General features: G+C 37.7%; 2 protein-coding genes across 12 annotated transcripts in view; one reads left to right on the top strand and one right to left on the bottom strand.

Annotated features, from left to right (window-relative positions):
• The window catches only part of LOC144963315 (E3 ubiquitin-protein ligase HECTD1-like), a 56,128-nt gene extending 42,518 nt beyond the window's left edge, over positions 1–13,610 (top strand). For 2 of the 3 annotated variants that reach the window (XR_013643611.1, XR_013643610.1), the window contains 10 exons: positions 578–776; positions 1,398–1,535; positions 4,357–4,483; positions 4,929–5,218; positions 6,549–6,778; positions 7,552–7,724; positions 8,116–8,266; positions 8,872–9,016; positions 9,875–12,021; positions 12,374–13,610. Coding sequence is in view for 1 of the 3 variants with exons in the window: in XM_078897240.1 (XP_078753366.1) it covers positions 578–776; positions 1,398–1,535; positions 4,357–4,483; positions 4,929–5,218; positions 6,549–6,778; positions 7,552–7,724; positions 8,116–8,266; positions 8,872–9,016; positions 9,875–10,012 (1,591 nt within the window). In the remaining 2 variants the exon portion in view is untranslated. Of the gene's footprint in view, positions 1–577; positions 777–1,397; positions 1,536–4,356; positions 4,484–4,928; positions 5,219–6,548; positions 6,779–7,551; positions 7,725–8,115; positions 8,267–8,871; positions 9,017–9,874 lie in introns of all 3 variants that reach the window. The other variant, XM_078897240.1, reaches the window with a different exon arrangement.
• A 3,760-nt stretch (positions 13,611–17,370) lies between these two features.
• The window catches only part of LOC144963314 (uncharacterized), a 78,413-nt gene continuing 75,855 nt past the window's right edge, over positions 17,371–19,928 (bottom strand). For all 9 annotated transcript variants that reach the window (XM_078897230.1, XM_078897237.1, XM_078897232.1 and 6 more), the window contains one exon: positions 17,371–19,589. In XM_078897230.1, the coding sequence (XP_078753356.1) occupies positions 18,674–19,589 (916 nt within the window). In that variant the 3' untranslated portion in view covers positions 17,371–18,673. The remainder of the gene's footprint in view (positions 19,590–19,928) is intronic.

Raw genomic sequence — 19,928 nt, 5'->3', positions numbered from 1 at the left:
AAAAAAGAGCAAAGAGGTGTGTGTGTGTGTGGGGGGCGGGGGGGGGGGGGGGGGGGGGTTAAAAGGGTGAAATTCCTATTTTTAGGTGTTCTGATTCCACTTTTGGAATGTGAAGGGTTGGCAGGTCTGTGACTGTGACTGCAGTTTTATTAAGTATACAAGAGTATCTGAATTGCCATTTAATTTTAATGTATGAAAATTGATTTTAAAATAAGGGCTCACACTGATTATATAAAAATAAAATGTTATCCCCTTCCGCCATGACATCATAAGATATCGTTGTCTAGGCATTCCATGTAGAAATACTGATAATTCATCAAACAAGAATGTCTGATTTCAATAGGAATCACCCTTGTTGTCCAAGTGAGCAAATTGGGGGTTAATAATCTTGCCCAAGGAAAAAACTGAAAGTGTCTGAAGCTGGGCTCGAACCCAGGACCTTCCTGGTTACAGTGCAATGCCTTAACCACTTTGCCACTTCGCCCCCTCACACTGATTATGGTTTGAGAGAAAATCAAATATTTAGACTAAATTAGAGATAGAGTTGTAAAATTGATGTAACGTTGTTTGTTTTCAGGTCTATCGTATGGCTTCAGAACAAAAGAGATGCTAATCTGGAGAGAAATCGTGGTCCCTTACCCCGTCGCGATGACGGCCACGAATACCGCGTGGGCCGTTTGAAACACGAGAGAGTAGCTGTGCCTCGCAATGACAACTTATTGGAGTGGGGCATGCAAGTTATGAGGCATCATGGGACCAGGAAGGCTGTGCTGGAGGTTTGTACCGGTTTTTTTCTAACTCCATTTCCTTTTTTAGAATTTGCAACATCTTTTTATTTTTATGATCTCTAAAACAAATTTTTTTATTAAGAAAAATTTTAATGGACATAAAGTGTAAGAAAATTTTTTTTAATTGCCTTATAAAACTTGAGCTTTTATATAGCGCAATATCCACTAAAATCGCTCACAGTCTTTGCAAACGCCCAGGCCAACAGCAAATCTTAACATGTAGTAGGTGACATGACGCCTGTTAGGTGATATTAAAATTTTTCGAACAGAGGCAGCCCTGTTAGCAACCAGGTACTCATTTTACACCTGAGTACAGTGAGAGAATGTGAGTAAAGAGCCTTTTCCAAGGACTCAACTATACGCCGAGTGGAGCTTGAACCCAAGACCTTCCAATCCGGAAGCAAGTGTCATACCACAATACCACAAAGCCACCTTATAACTATCATAATGGAAACGATCTGAAATAATGTGTATGATCAGATCAGTTCTTTATCTTTTGCCGGTGCCATGTCCCTATTTCGTAACTTTTAACTGTCCTAATGAAACAAAACAAAAATAGTAATGTGTGAAATCATGTACATAGAATAAGCCTGTATTGTTTCTTCCCAGATTGAGTTCAAAGGAGAAGAGGGGACTGGCTTGGGTCCAACTCTGGAGTTTTATGCTTTGGTGTCTGCTGAGCTGCAACGCAAGGCTCATGGTTTATGGCTGTGTGATGACGACCATGCTGATCAGATTGAGAGAGAGGTAAGCTGAAGAGATGTGTATATGTGACCCTCCGCCTCGAAACGGTATTAAGTCGGATTTTTCAATTTTGGGTTTTTGGTACCCAATCACAGCTTATTTTATGCTTTAAAATTTGATACCAAATTTATATAATTCTGATTATTTATTGTCGAGATATGACCGTTTGAAGTAGGGAGAGTGTGAAAACCAAGTTTTAAGAAAATCGACTTTGAAGTGAGGCACCGTTTTCACGCACAGTTAAATTAATGGGCAAAGATAACTCCTTAGATACGGACATAAAAAATTTGACGAGAATAGTGAAATTTGGCATGATCTAAGCTTATACATTTACTAATGCACATACAAATTTTTAAAACAATTCAATTATTACTTTTGTAGTTATTGATTATTATGTAAGATGTTCTTAAAACAAAAAAAAACACTGGAAAAAAAAACGCCGACAATTGCTCACTTTTTCAAGAATTTTTGATATTTTAATAAAGAATCAATGAAATAAGAATTATTAATGTGAATGTTTTGTCTTATTTAATAGAGAAAATACGATTTCAAAATGCCAAAAGTTAAAGAAGGTTGAAATTTGAAAGTACAGTTTTGAAACTACGTGAAGGCGGGTGGGCAGGGAAAAAAATATCAAGAAAGAGGATTAGAGAGGAAGAGAAAGAATGAGAGAGTAAAATACACACACACACACACGCACGCACACACACACACACAAACAGACACACATGAGAGAAAGAGAGAGAGAGAGAGAGAGAGATCGAGAAAAAGAGGCGCGAGAGGGAGAGGGGAGAGAGACTGCTTGTGTTAAGAGGACGCGAGGGAAATATAATAAAGATTGAAACCTGTATAAGTGTATGTGTGTGTGTGTGTGTGTGTGTTTGTATGTGTGAAAGAAACAAAGGGGAGACGGAGAGAGTGAGGTAGACATGAAGAAAGGGATGGAGGCGGAGCAAAGAATTGTAGGGATAGAAAGCATTTTGTAACAAGTAAGTCATAGTCAATCAACTGGAAACATATTGACCAATGAGATTGCAATTAAAGAAATGGGCTGGTCAAATCAATCATTGCATTGTTTCCATTTTGAGTCAGATAACAGCTTGAGGAGGAGGGGTGGGGCTTATTGTGTAGTGACTTACATGAAAACATGTTATTGAATCTCTCAAGTTGTCCTTAGCGTTCCACCACATTGTTCATTGTCTAAAAGACCCCCCCCCCCCCCTTTCTTTCAGTATACAAAGAAAGCACGACAAAACGAACATCTCTCTCTTTCTCTCTCTCTCTCTACCTCTCTCTGTTTGTCTCTCTCTCCCCTTCATCTACCTATCTATCTATCTATCCACCTATCTATCTCCCCACCCATCCATCAATCCATCTATCTATCTATCTATCTATCTATCTATCTATCTATCTATCTATCTATCTATCTATATGTCTGTCTGTCTGTCTGTCTGTCTGTCTGTCTGTCTGTCTGTCTGTCTGTCTGTCTATCTATCTATCTATCTATCCACATATCTATTTATCCATTAATAGGTTTGTCTGTCTGTCTGTTTATCTATCCATTTCATTTTTTAGTTACAGGTCATTACTTGTTGAAGGCTCTATCTGTTATTCTGCTTTTGTACTTAAAATTAAATGTTTATCCTACAACAATCTCTGTAAGTGTAAGATTAGGCAACTGTTGTCCTATTGAGTTTTAGCATATCCTATAATTTCATGAATAAGGGACAAAGGAGGAACCCCACCTCAATCATTACCCAATACAGCTAGACGCAGATATAAAAGCACGTGGTGTGTATCAAAATGCACAAACACACACGTATGTAACACACGCATGCTGACGTCATGAAGCATCGCCCGAGCATTATGGCCTACAGCCACAGCGCATGTGATGAGCGTTGACCAATCAGAATCATTCATTTGTAAGGTTGTCAGGGAAAAACCTAGACTTGTTTACAGTTTTTAAAGTTCATTATTGGTTGAACCATGAAATTGTGGAAATAGTCATGCTTTCTCTGAGATAGATAAAGACACGCCCTTTGCTGTGATATCTTACATCTTATTGGTGGAGAAAAAGACTCGGTATTACTAAGCTTTGGAAAGGGTGGCTCTCTGAGAGAAAGTCAACTCTCGTTTTGAATGTGTCACTGATAGTTGCATTTTTAAACTTGAAATTTATATAACTTATCGTCAATGTTTATGTTGAATTATTATGTTTTCATGTAGAAAAATTATTGTAGTTTCTGAAACAACCAAAAACTGAAATTTGATAATTTTGACCATTTCCACTTTAAAACCGGTTTTCTTCGTTTTCCAAATCCCGACTTAATACCGGTTCGAGGCGGAGGGTCACATATGTGTGTGTAATGAGGGTCAGTGTGAAACAGTGCCTAGCCACAGGCAGTGATGAATATTGCAAGATTGTACCAAAAAAACACAAAAGATGCCTAACAGGCAACTTGCACTTTTTAAAATGGAAGTATGATTATATATGACCTGTTGCAGGAATAAATAAAATATTATGCATTGTGAATCAATGGAAATGTGCTATGTAAATGTTCATATGCGTTCAATTTTATCTCTTTTACTATGTTATCTTTTTAAATTTGATACTGTATTCTTAACGTTCAAAAAATATTTTTGTTGTTGAAAAAGTAGTTATGCTAAAATTTTACTTGTGTGCCATGCCCAGCTAAGTTTTGATTGATTTCATGGTTTACATATCATGAGGAAATATTTGATCAATATTAAGTCTTTTCAGCTTGTAATGTACAATGTGATGTATGTCTCTTTTTTTTTTTTTTTTAAATTTATCCAACTAAAGGTGGACATTGGTCATGGATCCAAACCCCCTGGTTTCTACGTCCAAAGAACAGGAGGTTTGTTCCCAGCCCCACTCCCTCAGGATAGTCCCGAGCTTGATCGCATTGAACCATTGTTTCAGTTCATGGGTAAGGCAATATTTAGGATAACACTGATCTAATTTTATCCCTAGTTACTGCTTTAGAACCTCTCTTTATTACCATGAATTTAAAGGAAATGGATAAGGAAGATTATTGCAGAAGTAGAAACAGAAAAACACAATGACAAGCATCATAATGATTTCAGTTTTGTGTGGAATATACCAGGGAATTTTATTTGCGGAAGAGAGATATGGCTATTTGCTGATCACCATACAGTGCTGCTTAGTAAGAAACCTTGACACAATATCATTTCATCAGCTTATTAGTGCTTGATGAAAATAAACATGGTCTGTTGTGAACAGGAATGATAGGGACTTATAAAGGAATGTCATTTTTTAAAAATGATGATGATGATGATGATAATAATAATAATAATATTTTACAATTGATGGAAATCATGCTGTGATAGTGATATGTTAAATCATCTTACCAGGTACGCTGTTGGCCAAATGTCTCCAAGACAATCGCCTGATCGACTTGCCACTGTCCAGGCCATTCCTCAAACTGCTGTGTATGGGTGAGGTGGGACACAGTCTATCCCAGCAGTTTGGTGACCTCAACTCGTTGTCCAACACCACGTCCAGTGGCAATCTTGGATACGGTCTGGCCACCCGCACGCCCAGCACCCTGGTGGAGTCCTGGCACAGTGAGAGCTCTGACCTTATCGCCAGTATAGAAGAGGTGGAGAAGGAGATGAAACTGGACGGGGACAGAAGATCATGGGTAAGTAGTTTTCAGCATATTCATTAGGAGTTCAGAATTTAATGCAGATCTCCTGCCTACTTGGGGGTCAAGATAGCTCAGTTGGTAGATCACTAGCTACGCACACAAAGGAATTTGGGTTGCCCTTGGGCGGAATCTAAAAAAAATTTTTTTTTAAATGAGCTTTTATATAGCGCAATATCCACTAAATGTGCCCAAAGCGCTTTACAAGGGGTCCCTGGGTTAACAGCAACACTTAACATGTAAGACGTGACATGACGCCTGTTAGGCGATATTACAAATTTTTCGGGCAGAGACAATGCTGTTAACCGCCAGGTGCTCATGTTACACATGAGTACGGTGAGAGAATGTGAGTAAAGAGTCTTTTCCAAGGACTCAACTATGCGTCGAGCGAGGCTCGAACCCAGGACCTTCCGATCCGAAAGCGAGTGCCATACCACAAGACCACATAGCCGCACACGAATCATGATTTTTTAACCCCCCCTGTCCACCCAGCACTGATTGGGTCTGTTAGATTTGGTTGAAAGTATTTAATGATTGACTAATGTCCTATCCAAAGGGTAGCAAGCAATTGCTACTATCTCTTTAACTCTATAGGAATGGGGATAATCTCTGGCTCCATGGCCCCTATGGCACTGAAGGACTACTGCTTTCTACTTGATAAAAGAAATGTTGTTCTTAGTGGAAATTTTAGTAGTTACTCTACATAATTCTATATATAACTGGTTGTCAATAACATGCATGACCAAATATAGTTTCAAAATCCTGTACAATAATGTGATCTAACGCAGTTATTTCCTTTTCTTAAAGTTTTATTGCTTTTAAGATGCTTATTAAGATTTGAACTTGTTCACATTTTTTCATAGTATTAGACGCCCTATAAATGTCAACTGTTTTTCCTGCTTCTATTACTTCACTCAGTTTGATTTATGACAAATATTATGATGTGTTTACTCTTTTATAAATTGAAGTCTATTTTTCTTACTTTTTTTTTTTTTTCTTTCTTTCTTTCTTTCTTTCTTTCTTTCTTTCTTTCTTTCTTTCTTTCTTTCTTTCTTTCTTTCTTTCTTTCTTTCTTTCTTCTCTTTCTTTTCTTTCTTTTTTCTTCTATTTCTTTTTTTTTTCTTTTCTTTCTTTCATTTTTTTGTTTTTGTTTTTGCTATTTATGTATAGATTTTGTGTCATATATGATGATTCATTAAGTTTAGATTGTCACAGACACAAAAGGAAATACACCCAAATGCAATTGTATATCTCAATTCTTTTCAGTGCAATAATCAAAATTTCTGCTCAGAATCAAAACAATTTCTCAATTCCATTTTTCAACCAGACTAAGCTGACTCCAGCCTGGTACATCGGCATTTTGAATGAGGAAGACTTTGAAGTCGTCAACCCCCACAGGGCTGCCTTCCTCAAACAGTTGCGTGATTTGGCAGCCAAAAAACAACGCATTTTGAAAGACAGAAGCCTGACTGATGACCAGAAAAATCTCCAACTGGCAGAATTGGCTCTTCCCAACACAGTGGACCCATCCAATTCCATTAGACTGGAGGATTTGGGGTATGTTGATTATGGTTCCAGATCTTAGACATAGAGACTGCATTTCTTTCAATATATAAATAGGTATCTGGCTATGACCACATTCCTAACTGTTTTTTCATCGAGAGAGCAATAACATAGATCGTCAAGGCAAATAATATAGATCAAGATTCGTCTTAAAGGTGCAAAGCATGCACGATGTGGTCTTGTAACACTCGCCTTCAGATCGGAAGGTCCTGGGTTTGAGTCCTGTTCTGAGCAGCACGTAAATTGAGACCTTGGAAAAGGCTCTTTACTCACATTCTGCCATACTCAACGTACAAAATGATTTCTGACCACTGGCCCGTTAACAGCATTGTCTCTGTTGGAAAAAAAATTGTGATATCGCCTAACAGGTGTCATGTCTCGTTTTACACATTATGTATTGCAGTTGGCTAGGGACCCCGTGTAAAGTATTTTGCGTAGGTTCAGTGGATATTGTCCTACGCAAATGCTCAAAGTTTTTTTTTGTTATCCATCTGGTTATGATATAACCCTTTTTTTTCATCATGAGAGCAGTAATATTGATCATCAAAGCAAATAATATAGATGAAGATTGATCTTTAAGGTGGAGACAATGCAAGGCATGTATTATGTCATAAATATGTGAAAGAAGAAATTTCTTTTGAACGCCTTTTGTTTTTTATTTTAATCTATTTTTACTTTGAACATCGAATTATGACGATCCTCCAAAAATTGATTGTCAAAACCTGAAATTTTTTAAATCCTTGAATTTTGACCCTTTATTATTCCAGTTTGACGTTTGAGTATGACCCATCATCCCGTGTCCACAAATTCCATGGCCATCCCTTGAAGTCAGGAGGGGCATCCGAACAGGTTACTTTGGACAATGTGGAGGAATTTATTGACCTTGTCATGGATTTCTGCTTCCTTAGCGGCATTAGAAGGCAAATGGATGCCTTTAGAAGTAAGCGGCTCATCTTTTGATTGTTTTTGACTACAAAGATTTCTAAATATATCTTTTTTTTCTGATAAACACAGGGTTATTGTTGATAAACGGATTAATTATAATTTTTAATTTGGTAGTTAATTAACATTTTAATTGCATTTAGTGTGGTATTGAAGAATAAGGGGACAATTTTGATTTTGTTTTCATTTTTTTCTTCCTTTCTATATTTTCTTTTATTTATATAAACAACATATTTCCCTTTTGATATTTGTTTTCTTAGTTTTTTGGGGGGGGGGTTTCTGCTTTTGCTTTTAAGCTTTTTCTTCTGCCGAAAACTTACAGAAAGTCGGAATCATTGCTCTTAGAATGAAATCGAATTAGTAATAGCAACCCATCATGACTTTTTCAGACGGGTTTAACCGTGTGTTCCCCATGGCCAAACTGCACACATTCAGCCCATCAGAGCTGGGAAGTATCCTTTGTGGAGACCAGGCTCCCAGCTGGACTCAAGAAGATATTCTCAACTACACAGAACCCAAGCTGGGTTACACCAGAGAAAGGTAAACAGAAGTTTTACTCTCATTGGATTTGTTTTGGCAGCTGTTTAGTTGTAGTTTGGTATGTACCATGTTTAATTGTGTTTGTTTTGGCACCTGCAAAGTTATATTTTTGTTCTGTACCATGTTTAATTGTGCTTTTAAAAAGTTGAAGCTTTATAATTTTATCATAAATCGTTGGAGGGAGCTTAGTCAATAAAAAAATTGGAGGACTGTTTTGAAATGTAGTTCAAAAAGTGGAGGAACATTTTGAAGTTAACATTTTGTGGGTTATTAACAGTGGTTTCTGTAAATAAGTATATTCCTGCTATAATCTAGCTTGGTATTACTCTTCAGAAGATTTCAGATAAAGATATTTATAATTTCAAATACAGTGTAAAAGTGAGAGAATGTGAGTCAATAGCCTTTTCAGAGGACTCACTATGCGCCGCTCAGAGCAGGACTCAAACCCAGGACCTTCCGAGCTGAAGGCGAGTGTCATAACACTAGACCACATGATTCCACAGTATGCTTCTTTTTCTATGGTAAAATAAAACATTTTTTTCTTCCTATTTTGGATAATAATTCAAATCAATATATCAACATCAATGGTTTTCTCTTCTCCCCAGTCCTGGCTTTGTACGCCTAGTGAATGTGTTAACCCACCTGTCTGCTGACGAGCGCAAAGCCTTCTTACAGTTTACCACTGGCTGCTCCTCTCTACCACCAGGTGGACTTGCCAATCTGCATCCGAGGCTGACTGTCGTACGAAAGGTGAGTTGGAGATAATCTGTCATTCTAGTGGGCTCAGAGTCTTTGGAGCTTACTGACTGTTGTATGTATGTAATGTCCTTGGATTTAAGGGGTATTCTCGATATCTGGGTGTTTTCAAGCTTTTGTCCAACATAGACCTATTGCATATGATCTCTTGAACCATTCTACCATTATCATCTGTTTTTGTTATGACCTTCTAATGATTTGACTTAGAGGTCTTGCTATCTAGCAAAGGGACCACTGATTTTTGGAGCGGTGGAGGATTCTTTCTGATCCCTTTGTCGATCCAGCAGTGATTGGGTAACTAGATCTGTATAATCTAGTTGAAAGTATCCTATGATTTATAAGCATCCTATCCAAAAGGTGCCAAGAAATCAGGATCAAGTCTGTGTCCATGGACCTTAAGGCTCTGAAGGACTACATATGTGAGATGATTATAAAGTTGAATTTTAAGAGTTAATTTTAATATAAATGCTGACGGTTTGTGTTACCTTTTTAATAAATAGGGACATCCCAGAACCATTCTGTAGCTTTGTATTGCCAATCAATCAAAATGCAATAAATTTTCTTCTGAGGTCTATTGAAGGGAAGTGTAATGAATATGAATGCCTTATCTTTAAAAGCGATTTCCTCCGCTTAAAAGTTTTTTGGACCCCCTTCCTGCAAATGTGAATCACTTCGGCCCTAATAGAGATAATTACAAAATTCAGACTGCTTTTTGTCCAGAGATTGTGCCTCTTTTGAAATATGAAATAATATGGGATTCAAATTTTTCCGACATCTGACGGACCTTGCCAGATCACCACACATTTTCTTCCCAATGTCTTGACTCCTTGTATATTTTCATTGACTCGACAGGTGGACGGTACAGACGGCAGTTTCCCATCAGTCAACACCTGTGTCCATTACCTCAAGTTGCCTGAATACTCCTCAGAAGAAATCCTAAGAGAGCGTCTGCTGGCAGCCACCCGAGAAAAAGGATTCCATTTAAATTGACCGTTCCAGAATTCCTGGTGGTCAAATAGCCATTTGTGATACAAGTCAAAAAATGACATAGGGTTATATTTTTTTAGGCCATTATTGTTTAAATTATGTCTTAGAGCGAATGAGCCTCATTGAATGACAATCGTCTTTCGTTGACATTATTATCAAATCTGTATAAAAATATTAAAAAGTTTTGTCTTATTTGAATGAATTACTGTTGTCCATAGTGAGATGTTAGTTGATTTAGTTGTCGTGTTATATTGTATATAAACAGCTTAAGCATTGCTCGACTGAATCAGTTCATATCCAAATGTACTGTAAAATGTCCTATGTATTGTATTGCTTTTATTTTTTAAAAAGATATTACCAAGAATTTTGAATGTCTTGATACTGTAAAATTTTAAATGTTGGCTTTGCATGCACTGGGGGTCCCGAGAGCTCAGTTGGTAAAGCACTCAATTTACAATTAAAGGGAACGAGATCTATCCCAGGTGCAGTTGAGATTTTTTTTTTCTGATCCCCCACCCAGCCTTGATTGGGTAGCTGGCTCTGTTAGATCTGGTGAATAGTACTTTACGATAGACTAGCGTCCTATCCAAAGAGTAGCAAGCAATTGCTTTTGTCCGTTTCACACTATAGAAACCGGGATAAACTGCGGCTCCACGGGCCAAATGGCTCTGAAGGACTAATTTACACGTACTAGACACAATTTTTTTTCCTGTCTCTCTTATTTTAGCCAGAAATATTTTACGTAAGACATGGAGTGATTAAAATGACTCCCAAGGTCAATACAAAAAGTCTGAAAACTGGGATTGAACAAAACACCTTAGATTTTGGGGGGATCCGATAGCTTGGTAGAGCACTCACTTCACGCATGCTACCTACTGTGATTGATCCTGGGTACAGTTGAGATTTTTTTTCTGACCCCCCTCCCCCTCCCCCTCCCCTGTCACACAGTTGTGATTAGGATTGCCTATTGTCTGTCTTAAGCTATAGAAACTGGGATAAACTCAGGCTCCATGGCTCTGAAGAACACGTTAACTCTTTCAGCACCATTGGCCACACTGTGCTGCCAGAGCAGAATCTGTTCTACTGGCCAATGGCTGGTCTTGAAAGGCAAAAACAATAATGTAATCCAATCCTACTTTCTACAAAAGTCCTATAAATTTAACCAATGGTATCTTTTCTTTCATCAGAACATTCAATTGGCCCTAGGGGGGGGGGGGGATATTTTAATCGATATTTTGTGCTGAATTCGAATGTTGCTTTGTCTTAGCTTGTTATTCTTTTTCATGCTGCCTCAATCAGGTGTCAGCCATTTTGTGACGGAAAAAATGAGAATATAGCCTCAGTGCTGAAAAAGTAAAGTTTGAGACTTTTGACATATTGGAGTCATCTCAATCAATCGATGTTTGTGACCAAAATTTATTTAAAACTGTGTTTTTTTCTAATGCACAGCAATTGTTTTCATGTTGTATACTTAATCCATAATGATTCAAACAGATTCCCATGCTCCATTAAATGTAAAAAAATAAATCGTGATAATCACCATTGTCATTAATTTTAATTGAAACTCGTGTAATATAATGATGCCATGTGCTGGTTGGAAGGGTTTTCCTATGTTTCCTCTTTTTTCTTTTCTGTCTTTTAAAAAAATGAATTATTTTACCATTTTGTTTTTTTTTTCATAGTTTCTTTTGCTGCCTTTGAATGTTTTCATGATTAAAATAGATATTGTAAAAAAATAGTTTTATGTGTTCAAGAGTAAATAGAAAATGAATGAATGCTTTAAGTTAGGAAGCTAACTTTGGCAACTGTAACATTTTTGACATTTTTTATTTTGCTTATTTTCTTGATATTGTTATACTTGTCGTTATCTTGAGGTAATTTTTATGGTTGATTGATTTATACCCCTGTATTACAACTCTATTAATTCAAAATAAGCGTTTGTCTAGAAATATAACCGTCATCCATCCCAATTAGAATAGCAGTTATGGTAGATGGGGAAACCACCAAGATAGGCGGGTGGTTGGATGGGAGCATCACCCTTGAATCATATACCTATGATGTTCGCATGGGTGTACGATCCGATAGTGATGTCTTTGCTTCTTCTCTTTACTAGCCTATCCTGCTTCTTTGGTTTGTGATTGTATTTTTGACAGGGGATATTTTTTTTTCTGTAAATCTTCTGCCTGTTTGTTCTTGGTTATTTATAATTTAGCTTATGATATCTTTAGGTTATGATTTTGATTTACATTTGTACTATTTTTGTTAGATTGCTTGTTTTTTTGTTTCAGCGGTCTCTCATATAACCTCAATTGTGTTGGAAGAGACCTAAAGCAACAAACAAACAAAAAAAAACCACCAAGATAGTTAATGTAGTTGTGCATTGCGCCCCATCCAACCTGAAAGATATTCTTTCTCTAATTAACACAGTATGTTAAAATTATGAGTTATCACTTGTGTATTAAAATTTCATTGCTCCACCTGCTTTAACATAGAACTTAGTCAAAAGGATGGGAACATTTTATGATATATATAGATCCGTTATCTTTTGTCTGTGTATTTGTATAAATATTATCCCCAATTCATTTTGGAGGTTTTTAATATTGAATTTAATATTATCGCTTTATATACTTAGTAATTTTTTTTTATTAAACATTCAATTTATAAATAACATTTAAAATATTTCTTCAGTCGACATATCACATGAGTTGAATCAAATGAGAAGAAAGAGACTAACACTGTAAGACCAGACTCTTTAGCTTTTAATATTTATCATGTATTGATTTTATTCTATATTCATTGACATAGCTTTTAAATCTGTTTGAAAGGGTTCACAAATGATTGTGATCAGTGTGTAACCATTGAGGTCTACAGTGTTATCCACTGATCAGTGTGTAACTAGTGAGATATACAGTGTTATCCGTATAAAGTCAACACTCTTAAACCAACTATTGCTTAAAGTCAACACTTTATGTTGGTCGCAATTTTTCTGTTTTATCTAAGAGTGTTCCATTAATCATGGATTAAGTTAACTTTGGTTTTAAAGACAAATAGTCTTTCTGGTTCAGCAGTGTTGACTTTAACAGGATTCCACTGTAACTGTAACGTAAAACCTCTCTCTACCCAAAATATTACGTCACAACCAAAAGAAAGTGAACAGTATTAATAAATAGTACAACCACTGTTATCAATATCAGGGAAAAATAATGTTGTTATAAAAATTTTTAAAAACACACACCTTGAATATATCTTACTGTTCACTATCTTTTGGTGATGGTGAAAGTACTCTTGACTGAAGAGTCATTAAGATATTATTAAATTAATCATTGTGCTCTTAAAGTTGCTGTTTTGTATAAAGAATTCCCAGATGCTTGTTGTGTAATTTAAATGTATAGAAATACAAGCTAGTGGCGTTAAGCTTGACAATGTTGGTGCCCTATGATGATACGACTAGGTCCTGTTTTTGCCTCTTTTTTTTTTTTTTAAATAAACATAATTATCTATTTTTTGTGTGTGTGTTATTCATGGTGTGAAGTATCGGACATGCGACACGGCAAGGCTTTGCAGTGTTTCTCCATTAATAAACTATAGAGAATACCTTGTCTTCTTTGGCTTCTTGTTATTTGTTTTTTAACTTTTTAGAATTTTGAGGGGAATGCGTACCACTCTTCTGGTCCCTTGATCTCGGTATGGGTAATTTATTAACACTAACACAACGACCTCCCTGGGTGGGGATCCTGACCTCCCATAGTGGGCAGGGAGGTACATACTGTGTCTTTTATCCCCTTATATCTGTTTTCCAACATGCTTTCTGTCTTTGTCTTGGCATGAGATTACTTGGTTTTGTCCTGGCCCTGGCCGGAGTCCTAGCTGGGAGGGAAACAGTCAAATGCATAGTCATTGTTTTGGGAGATGATATTTCTTTCCTTGTAAATCATCTCTCTGTTATATGTTATTATATTTGTTATTTTCAATGTATAATGCAAGCCTTTGAGTGTATTCTTCTTTGTTGGATTTTGTGCTTGTGTCTGGATGAGACTTATAGGTGATCTCAAACTAGGTTCATTGGTGGTGTGCTCTTGGAATCTACATCTGATCCCTATTTGTTCCCAGTTCCCCTATGTCTTACTTTTTCTTGGGTGTTTTAATTGTAATTCTAGAACTTTTTACTTTCCCATTTTCTTCCTTTTTACTGGCGCTGATATAACCTAAATGTGTTGCAAGCGCCGTAAAACCCTTAAAAACAAAAAACAAAACAAACAACGACCTCCCATGACTACGAGTTCTGGATTGACTGCCCATGATGATAGTGGGCAGGGAGGTACTTGCTGTGTCTTCTATCCCCTCTTATCTGTTTACCAATTGCTCTCTGTCTCTGTCTTTGTCTTGGAGTGAGATTGCTTGGTTTTGTCCTGACCTTGGTCGGAGTCCTTGGCTGAGAGGGGAACAGTGGAATGTATTAGTTATTGTTTTGGTCAAATCTTTATGTTTCTTCTACTCCTCTTTTGTCATGCACCCTTCTTTCTGGGTGACGTTCCTTACCTCCCATAGTGGGCAGGGAGGCACTTACTGTATCTTATATCCCTATATATCTGTTTTCCTACTTGCTTTCTGCCTTTGTCTGTGAATGAGATTACTTGGTTTTGTCCTGGCCCCGGCTGGAAGGGAAACAGTGAAATGTATCGTTTTGGAAGATGATATTTTTTGTCTTGTAAATCATCTCTCTGATATGCACTGTCTTATTTTTTGGTTTTACATATACAGACCTGCCTAACACTACGTAAAATTACCAAATTTCATCTCCAATTTCATAACTTCTCGAGTATTTCTAAGTTATTAAAACGTATCGAAAATGATAATGGATGCCAGAGTACATAATATTAAGGATTCAGACATGTTATTTAATCATTGTGAGCGGGTGGTTGGATGGGAGCATCACCCTTGAATCATATACCTATGATGTTCGCATGGGTGTACGATCCGATAGTGATGTCGTTTCTTCTTCTCTTTACTAGCCTATCCTGCTTCTTTGGTTTGTGATTGTATTTTTGACAGGGGATATTTTTTTTTTTCTGTAAATCTTCTGCCTGTTTGTTCTTGGTTATTTATAATTTAGCTTATGATATCTTTAGGTTATGATTTTGATTTACATTTGTACTATTTTTGTTAGATTGCTTGTTTTTTTTGTTTCAGCGGTCTCTCATATAACCTCAATTGTGTTGGAAGAGACCTAAAGCAACAAACAAACAAAAAAAAATAATCATTGTGAGGTAAAATGTTGATTGTTAACGTTAACTATAGTAGGCACTATTTCTATTTCCTAAAAATTACGAATTTTAAAATGTTCAAGTAGGCAGTCTCCACTGTTTATTTTCTCATTAAAGTCTTCATCCTGGGTAGGGTTCCCTACCTCCACAGTGGGCAGGGAGGTACTTACCGTGTCTTCTTCCCCTTATATCTGTTTTCCAACAACCTTTCTGTCTTTGTCTTGGAATGAGATTACTTGGTTTTGTCCAGGCCCTGGCCGGAGTCCTAGCTGGGAGTGAAATGCATAGTTATTGTTTTGGGAGGTGATATTTTTTTCCTTGTAAATCATTTCTCTGTTATGTATTATTATTATTATTATTATTATTATTATTATTATTATTATTATATTTGTTATTTTGAATTTATAATGTAAGCATTTGAGTGTATTTCTCTTTGTTGGATTTTGTGCTTGTGTCCGGATGAGACGTATAGGTGGTCTCAAACTAAGTACTTTGATAGTGTGCTCTTGGAATCTACATCTGATCGCTATTTGTTCCCAGTTCCCCTATGTCTTACTTTTTCTTGGGTGCTTTATTTGTAATTCTAGAACTTTCTGCTATCCCATTTTCTTCTTTTTTACTGGCGTTGATATAACCTAAATGTGTTGCAAGCGCCGTAAAACCCTTAAAAACAAAACAAAGTCTTCATCACTGGGCCACACTTATCAGTCCATTTCACCTATCGGTACATCCGACATAAATCGTCAAGTCACACAATTATTATTTTTTAAATTGAGCTTTATATAGCGCAATATCCACTAAATGTGCTCAAAGCTCTTTACAAGGGGTCCCTGGCCAACAGCAACACTTAACATGTAGGAGATGGGACATGCTGCCTGTTAGGCGACATTACAATTTTTCGGACAAAGACAACGCTGTTAATGGCCAGGTACTCATTTTACACCTGAGTACGGTGATAGAATGTGAGTAAAGAGCCTTTTCCAAGGACTCGACTATGCGCCGAGCGCGAGGCTCGAACCCAGGACCTTCCGATCCGAAAGCGAGTGTCACACCACTAGACCACATAGCCGCAACAGAATGAAATCAAATGACATGTCAAAACCACGGACACAATCATGTCTGGAACCGGAAGTCTTGGATAAATCGTTATTGTATCTATTTCAAACCTGTAATGTCTCTCTCTCTCTCTCTCTCTCTCTCTCTCTCTCTCTCTCACACACACACACACACACACATGCTAGTTCTCTATCTATCTACCTCTCTCTCTCTCCCTATCTTATTCTCTCTCTCTCTCTCATGTCTCTCACTCCCCCTTTCTCTCTTTTCTCTCACCTCCTCTGTCTCCATCTCTCCCCCACCCCTCTTCATCTATCTCTCTTCCACCCCTCTCTTTACCAGTCCCTTTCATATCTCTCTCTCTCTCTCTCTCTCTCACACACACACACACACACACACACATTCGTTCGCTATCTCTCTCTCTCATGTCTCTCACTCCCTCTTTCTCTCCTTTCTCTTCCTCCCCTCTATCAATCCCTTTAATATTTCTCTCTCTCTCTCTCTCTCTCTCTCTCTCTCTCTCTCTCTCTGTGTGTGTGTGTGTGTGTGTGTGTGTGTGTGTGTGTTAGGTTTCACCAGACCTGTCAACCTTGGACAGTCGGCCATCAATTATTACTCCATTGTTATTCCGCCCCACTTCCCCTACTGCAATTGTTACAATGGTCTTGACACTTGTTTCCTCTCCAGTTCTTGTAATGAGCACAATTTCCTCTTTAATAACACAAAGGAATACAGATAAATGAAAAAAAAAAAAAAGAAAGGGGGGGGGGGGGGAGAAAGAAAAGAAAAGAAACTAAAACAGTCATACAACACAATTTATTAAAACAACTTTAAAAAGGAAAAAAAAAAGAAGACAAAAAATAAACAAACCAAAAAATAACAACAAAACCAATACAAAACAATTCAAAAGCAAACAGAAAAAAATGAAAAACAAACGAACCTCTCCTCCCCCCCCCCCCCCCCCCCCATAAAAAAAACAACAAAAAAAAACAAAACCCAACAAACGATTAATACCGAAAGGCAGACAACGACACGGCAATATTATAGGATTAACAATTTGATTTATTGAACTGAAATGGCCATTGGATTTCTATATCACGGTTTTTATCCAGGTTAAAGTGAGAGTAATATGGTTGAATTATCTTTTAATGAAAAGGAAAAACTGAAAAAATAATACGCGAGTTCTCTGTCCCAAAACAGTAGAGGTAAGTATTATGTGTGGTGTGCGATTTACATTATAATTTATTTATTTATATGATTTAAAAAAATAAATTAAAATGCAGTAATAGGATTCAATAGTCTGATGTCACATGGGCCCAGCAACAAGCAGCTTGGTTCTATACAAAGAAAATCGCTATTTTTTATTTTTCATGCTGGCTAGACCTTTTTGACATGTCATGTTATCAGAATGTATAAAAGTCAAATGATAAGATTTATAATGATTTTCTCCTCTGGATACACATTTATGCTCTTGGATAAGTATTTCATAAGGGCGGTGATGGAGATAATGGCGTCCGCCATTGTTCCGATAGTTGAGAATCGGTAACTATGCGCCATTACGAGGGAAGTGACGTCACGACTGTTGAACCCTATTAGACTGTTCTGATTGTTGGTTTTGTACGGAGGTGTAATAGGAACGTTATTGTGGTATGGTGAAGGATGTTCTGATTGTTGGATTTGTGTGGATGTGTGATGGAGGTGTCTATGGGTTATGGTGAAGGCAGGACCATTGGACTGTTTTGATTGCTGGTTGTGTACGGAGGTGTGTGATGGGAACGTTATTGGGATATGGTGAATTCATGACCATTGGATTGTTTTGAATGCTGGTTTTGTACGGAGATGTGTGATGGAAACGTTATTGGGTGATGGTGAAGGCAGGGCCATTGGGCTGTTCTGATTGCTGGTTTTATGATGAGGTGTGTGATGGAGACATCGACAGGTTTATGGTGAAGGCAGGACAATTATATTGTTCTGATTGCTGGTTTTATGTGGATGTGTGTTGGATACTTTCATGGATTATGGTGAGGATAGGACCATTGGACTGTTCTGATTGCTGGATTTGTGTGGGTGTCTGTGTTGGATACTTTCATGGGTTATGGTGAAGGAGGACCATTAGACTGTCCTGACTGCTGGATGTGTGTGGGTGTGTGATGGAGACATCGATGGGTTATGGTGAAGGCAGGACCATTGGGCTGTTCTGATTGTTTTTGTTTTGATCTGGTTTTATGTTGTGTGGGTTTGTGTGGATGGGTTATGGTGAAGACATTGGGCTGTTCTGATCGCTGGATTTGTGTGTGTGTGTCAGTGTGTGTGTGTGTGTGTGTGTGTTGGATACTTCCATGGGTTATGGTGAAGGCAGGACCATTGGACTGTTTTGATTGCTGGATTTGTGTGGGGATGTGTGATGGAGACGTCGATGGGAAATGGAACCACGAAGTCCTTTCAATGACTGTCTTAGGGCACGGATTGGCCTGTCCAACCTCCGATTAGACGACGGCGATGATGATGATGATATAGGCCGGTTCGAGCATTTGATGCCATTTTTCCAAGGCAATTTGGCGATGACTTTGTTCCCCGCGTCCTTACACTTCTTCATCGCTCCAACCACAACACCTTTACGTTTCGCTGGTGTTTCAGTATGGTGGAGTTGTTCCTGTGAATGACATTCGTCGTTGGACGAGTCTGGAAAATCGTGGAGACTTTGAATTTGTACGTAAGGTGAGTTGGAATTAGTTTCGAGTAGCATATGGGTTTGACACGGGTGAAGTGTGCGTTTTTGATTGTCTCTAGAGCGTTTTTGACTATCTCTACGCTTTTGAAATGTAAAATCGATCGATCTACCTTTTACTCCGCTGTCATTCTCTCTGGGAGTATGAGTAGGTGTTGAGCTTATGGAGTCTCTGTAAAGTGTTTGTGTTGATGGATAGAAGGGTTCCTGTTCGTGATCTTCCAACATGTCGGGCTGTAGGAGAATTTCACTTTGATTTCGATGACCCGAGGAAGACAATGTCTCGTAGACAGACGATTCTACTGCAGATCGCGTGTTGGAGAGATTTAACGAGATGTCCATGACACTATAAGGCCACGCCTCCTCATTGTAGATGCTGTAGGGTTGGATACGGAAGTTGTCGTCCACTAAGGCACAAAGGGATAGCTGGGTTTCCACGGTAACGCTGGGGGTCATGTAGAAATTAGGAGAGCAATAGTCTTTTGTTGGGGACGGCTGTTTGATATATTTGGCTGTGAAGGAAAATTTTCGCCTGTAAATAGAGCACAGATGAAAACGTGAGCAAAATCAATGAAACACAGAAACGTGTTTACTCAAGAAACATTTCATAAATTGTTAACATGATCCAACAGTAAAACTTTACATATGATAACTATTATGGTTATACCAGTTACTCAAGGGTATGGTGCCTTGACTCGCACAAATTAAGCGAGATTGAGTGTGGTCAGTGATTGGATTAGTGACTATCAAAAGAAACTGACTACATCTTTGTGCATTTGGACAAGGAATTGTATATTGCCCCTCTTTATTTATGTGTGAATAAGGACATGGTATAGGCAGCGATCGACATTGTAGTAGTGTTGTACAAGAA

Source organism: Berghia stephanieae, chromosome 1 (assembly GCF_034508935.2).
Source record: "Berghia stephanieae isolate SIO BIC M18660-M18661 chromosome 1, UCSD_Bste_1.3, whole genome shotgun sequence".
Taxonomy (NCBI): Eukaryota; Metazoa; Mollusca; class Gastropoda; order Nudibranchia; family Aeolidiidae; genus Berghia; species Berghia stephanieae.
This window is presented reverse-complemented; position numbering and strand designations above follow the sequence as displayed.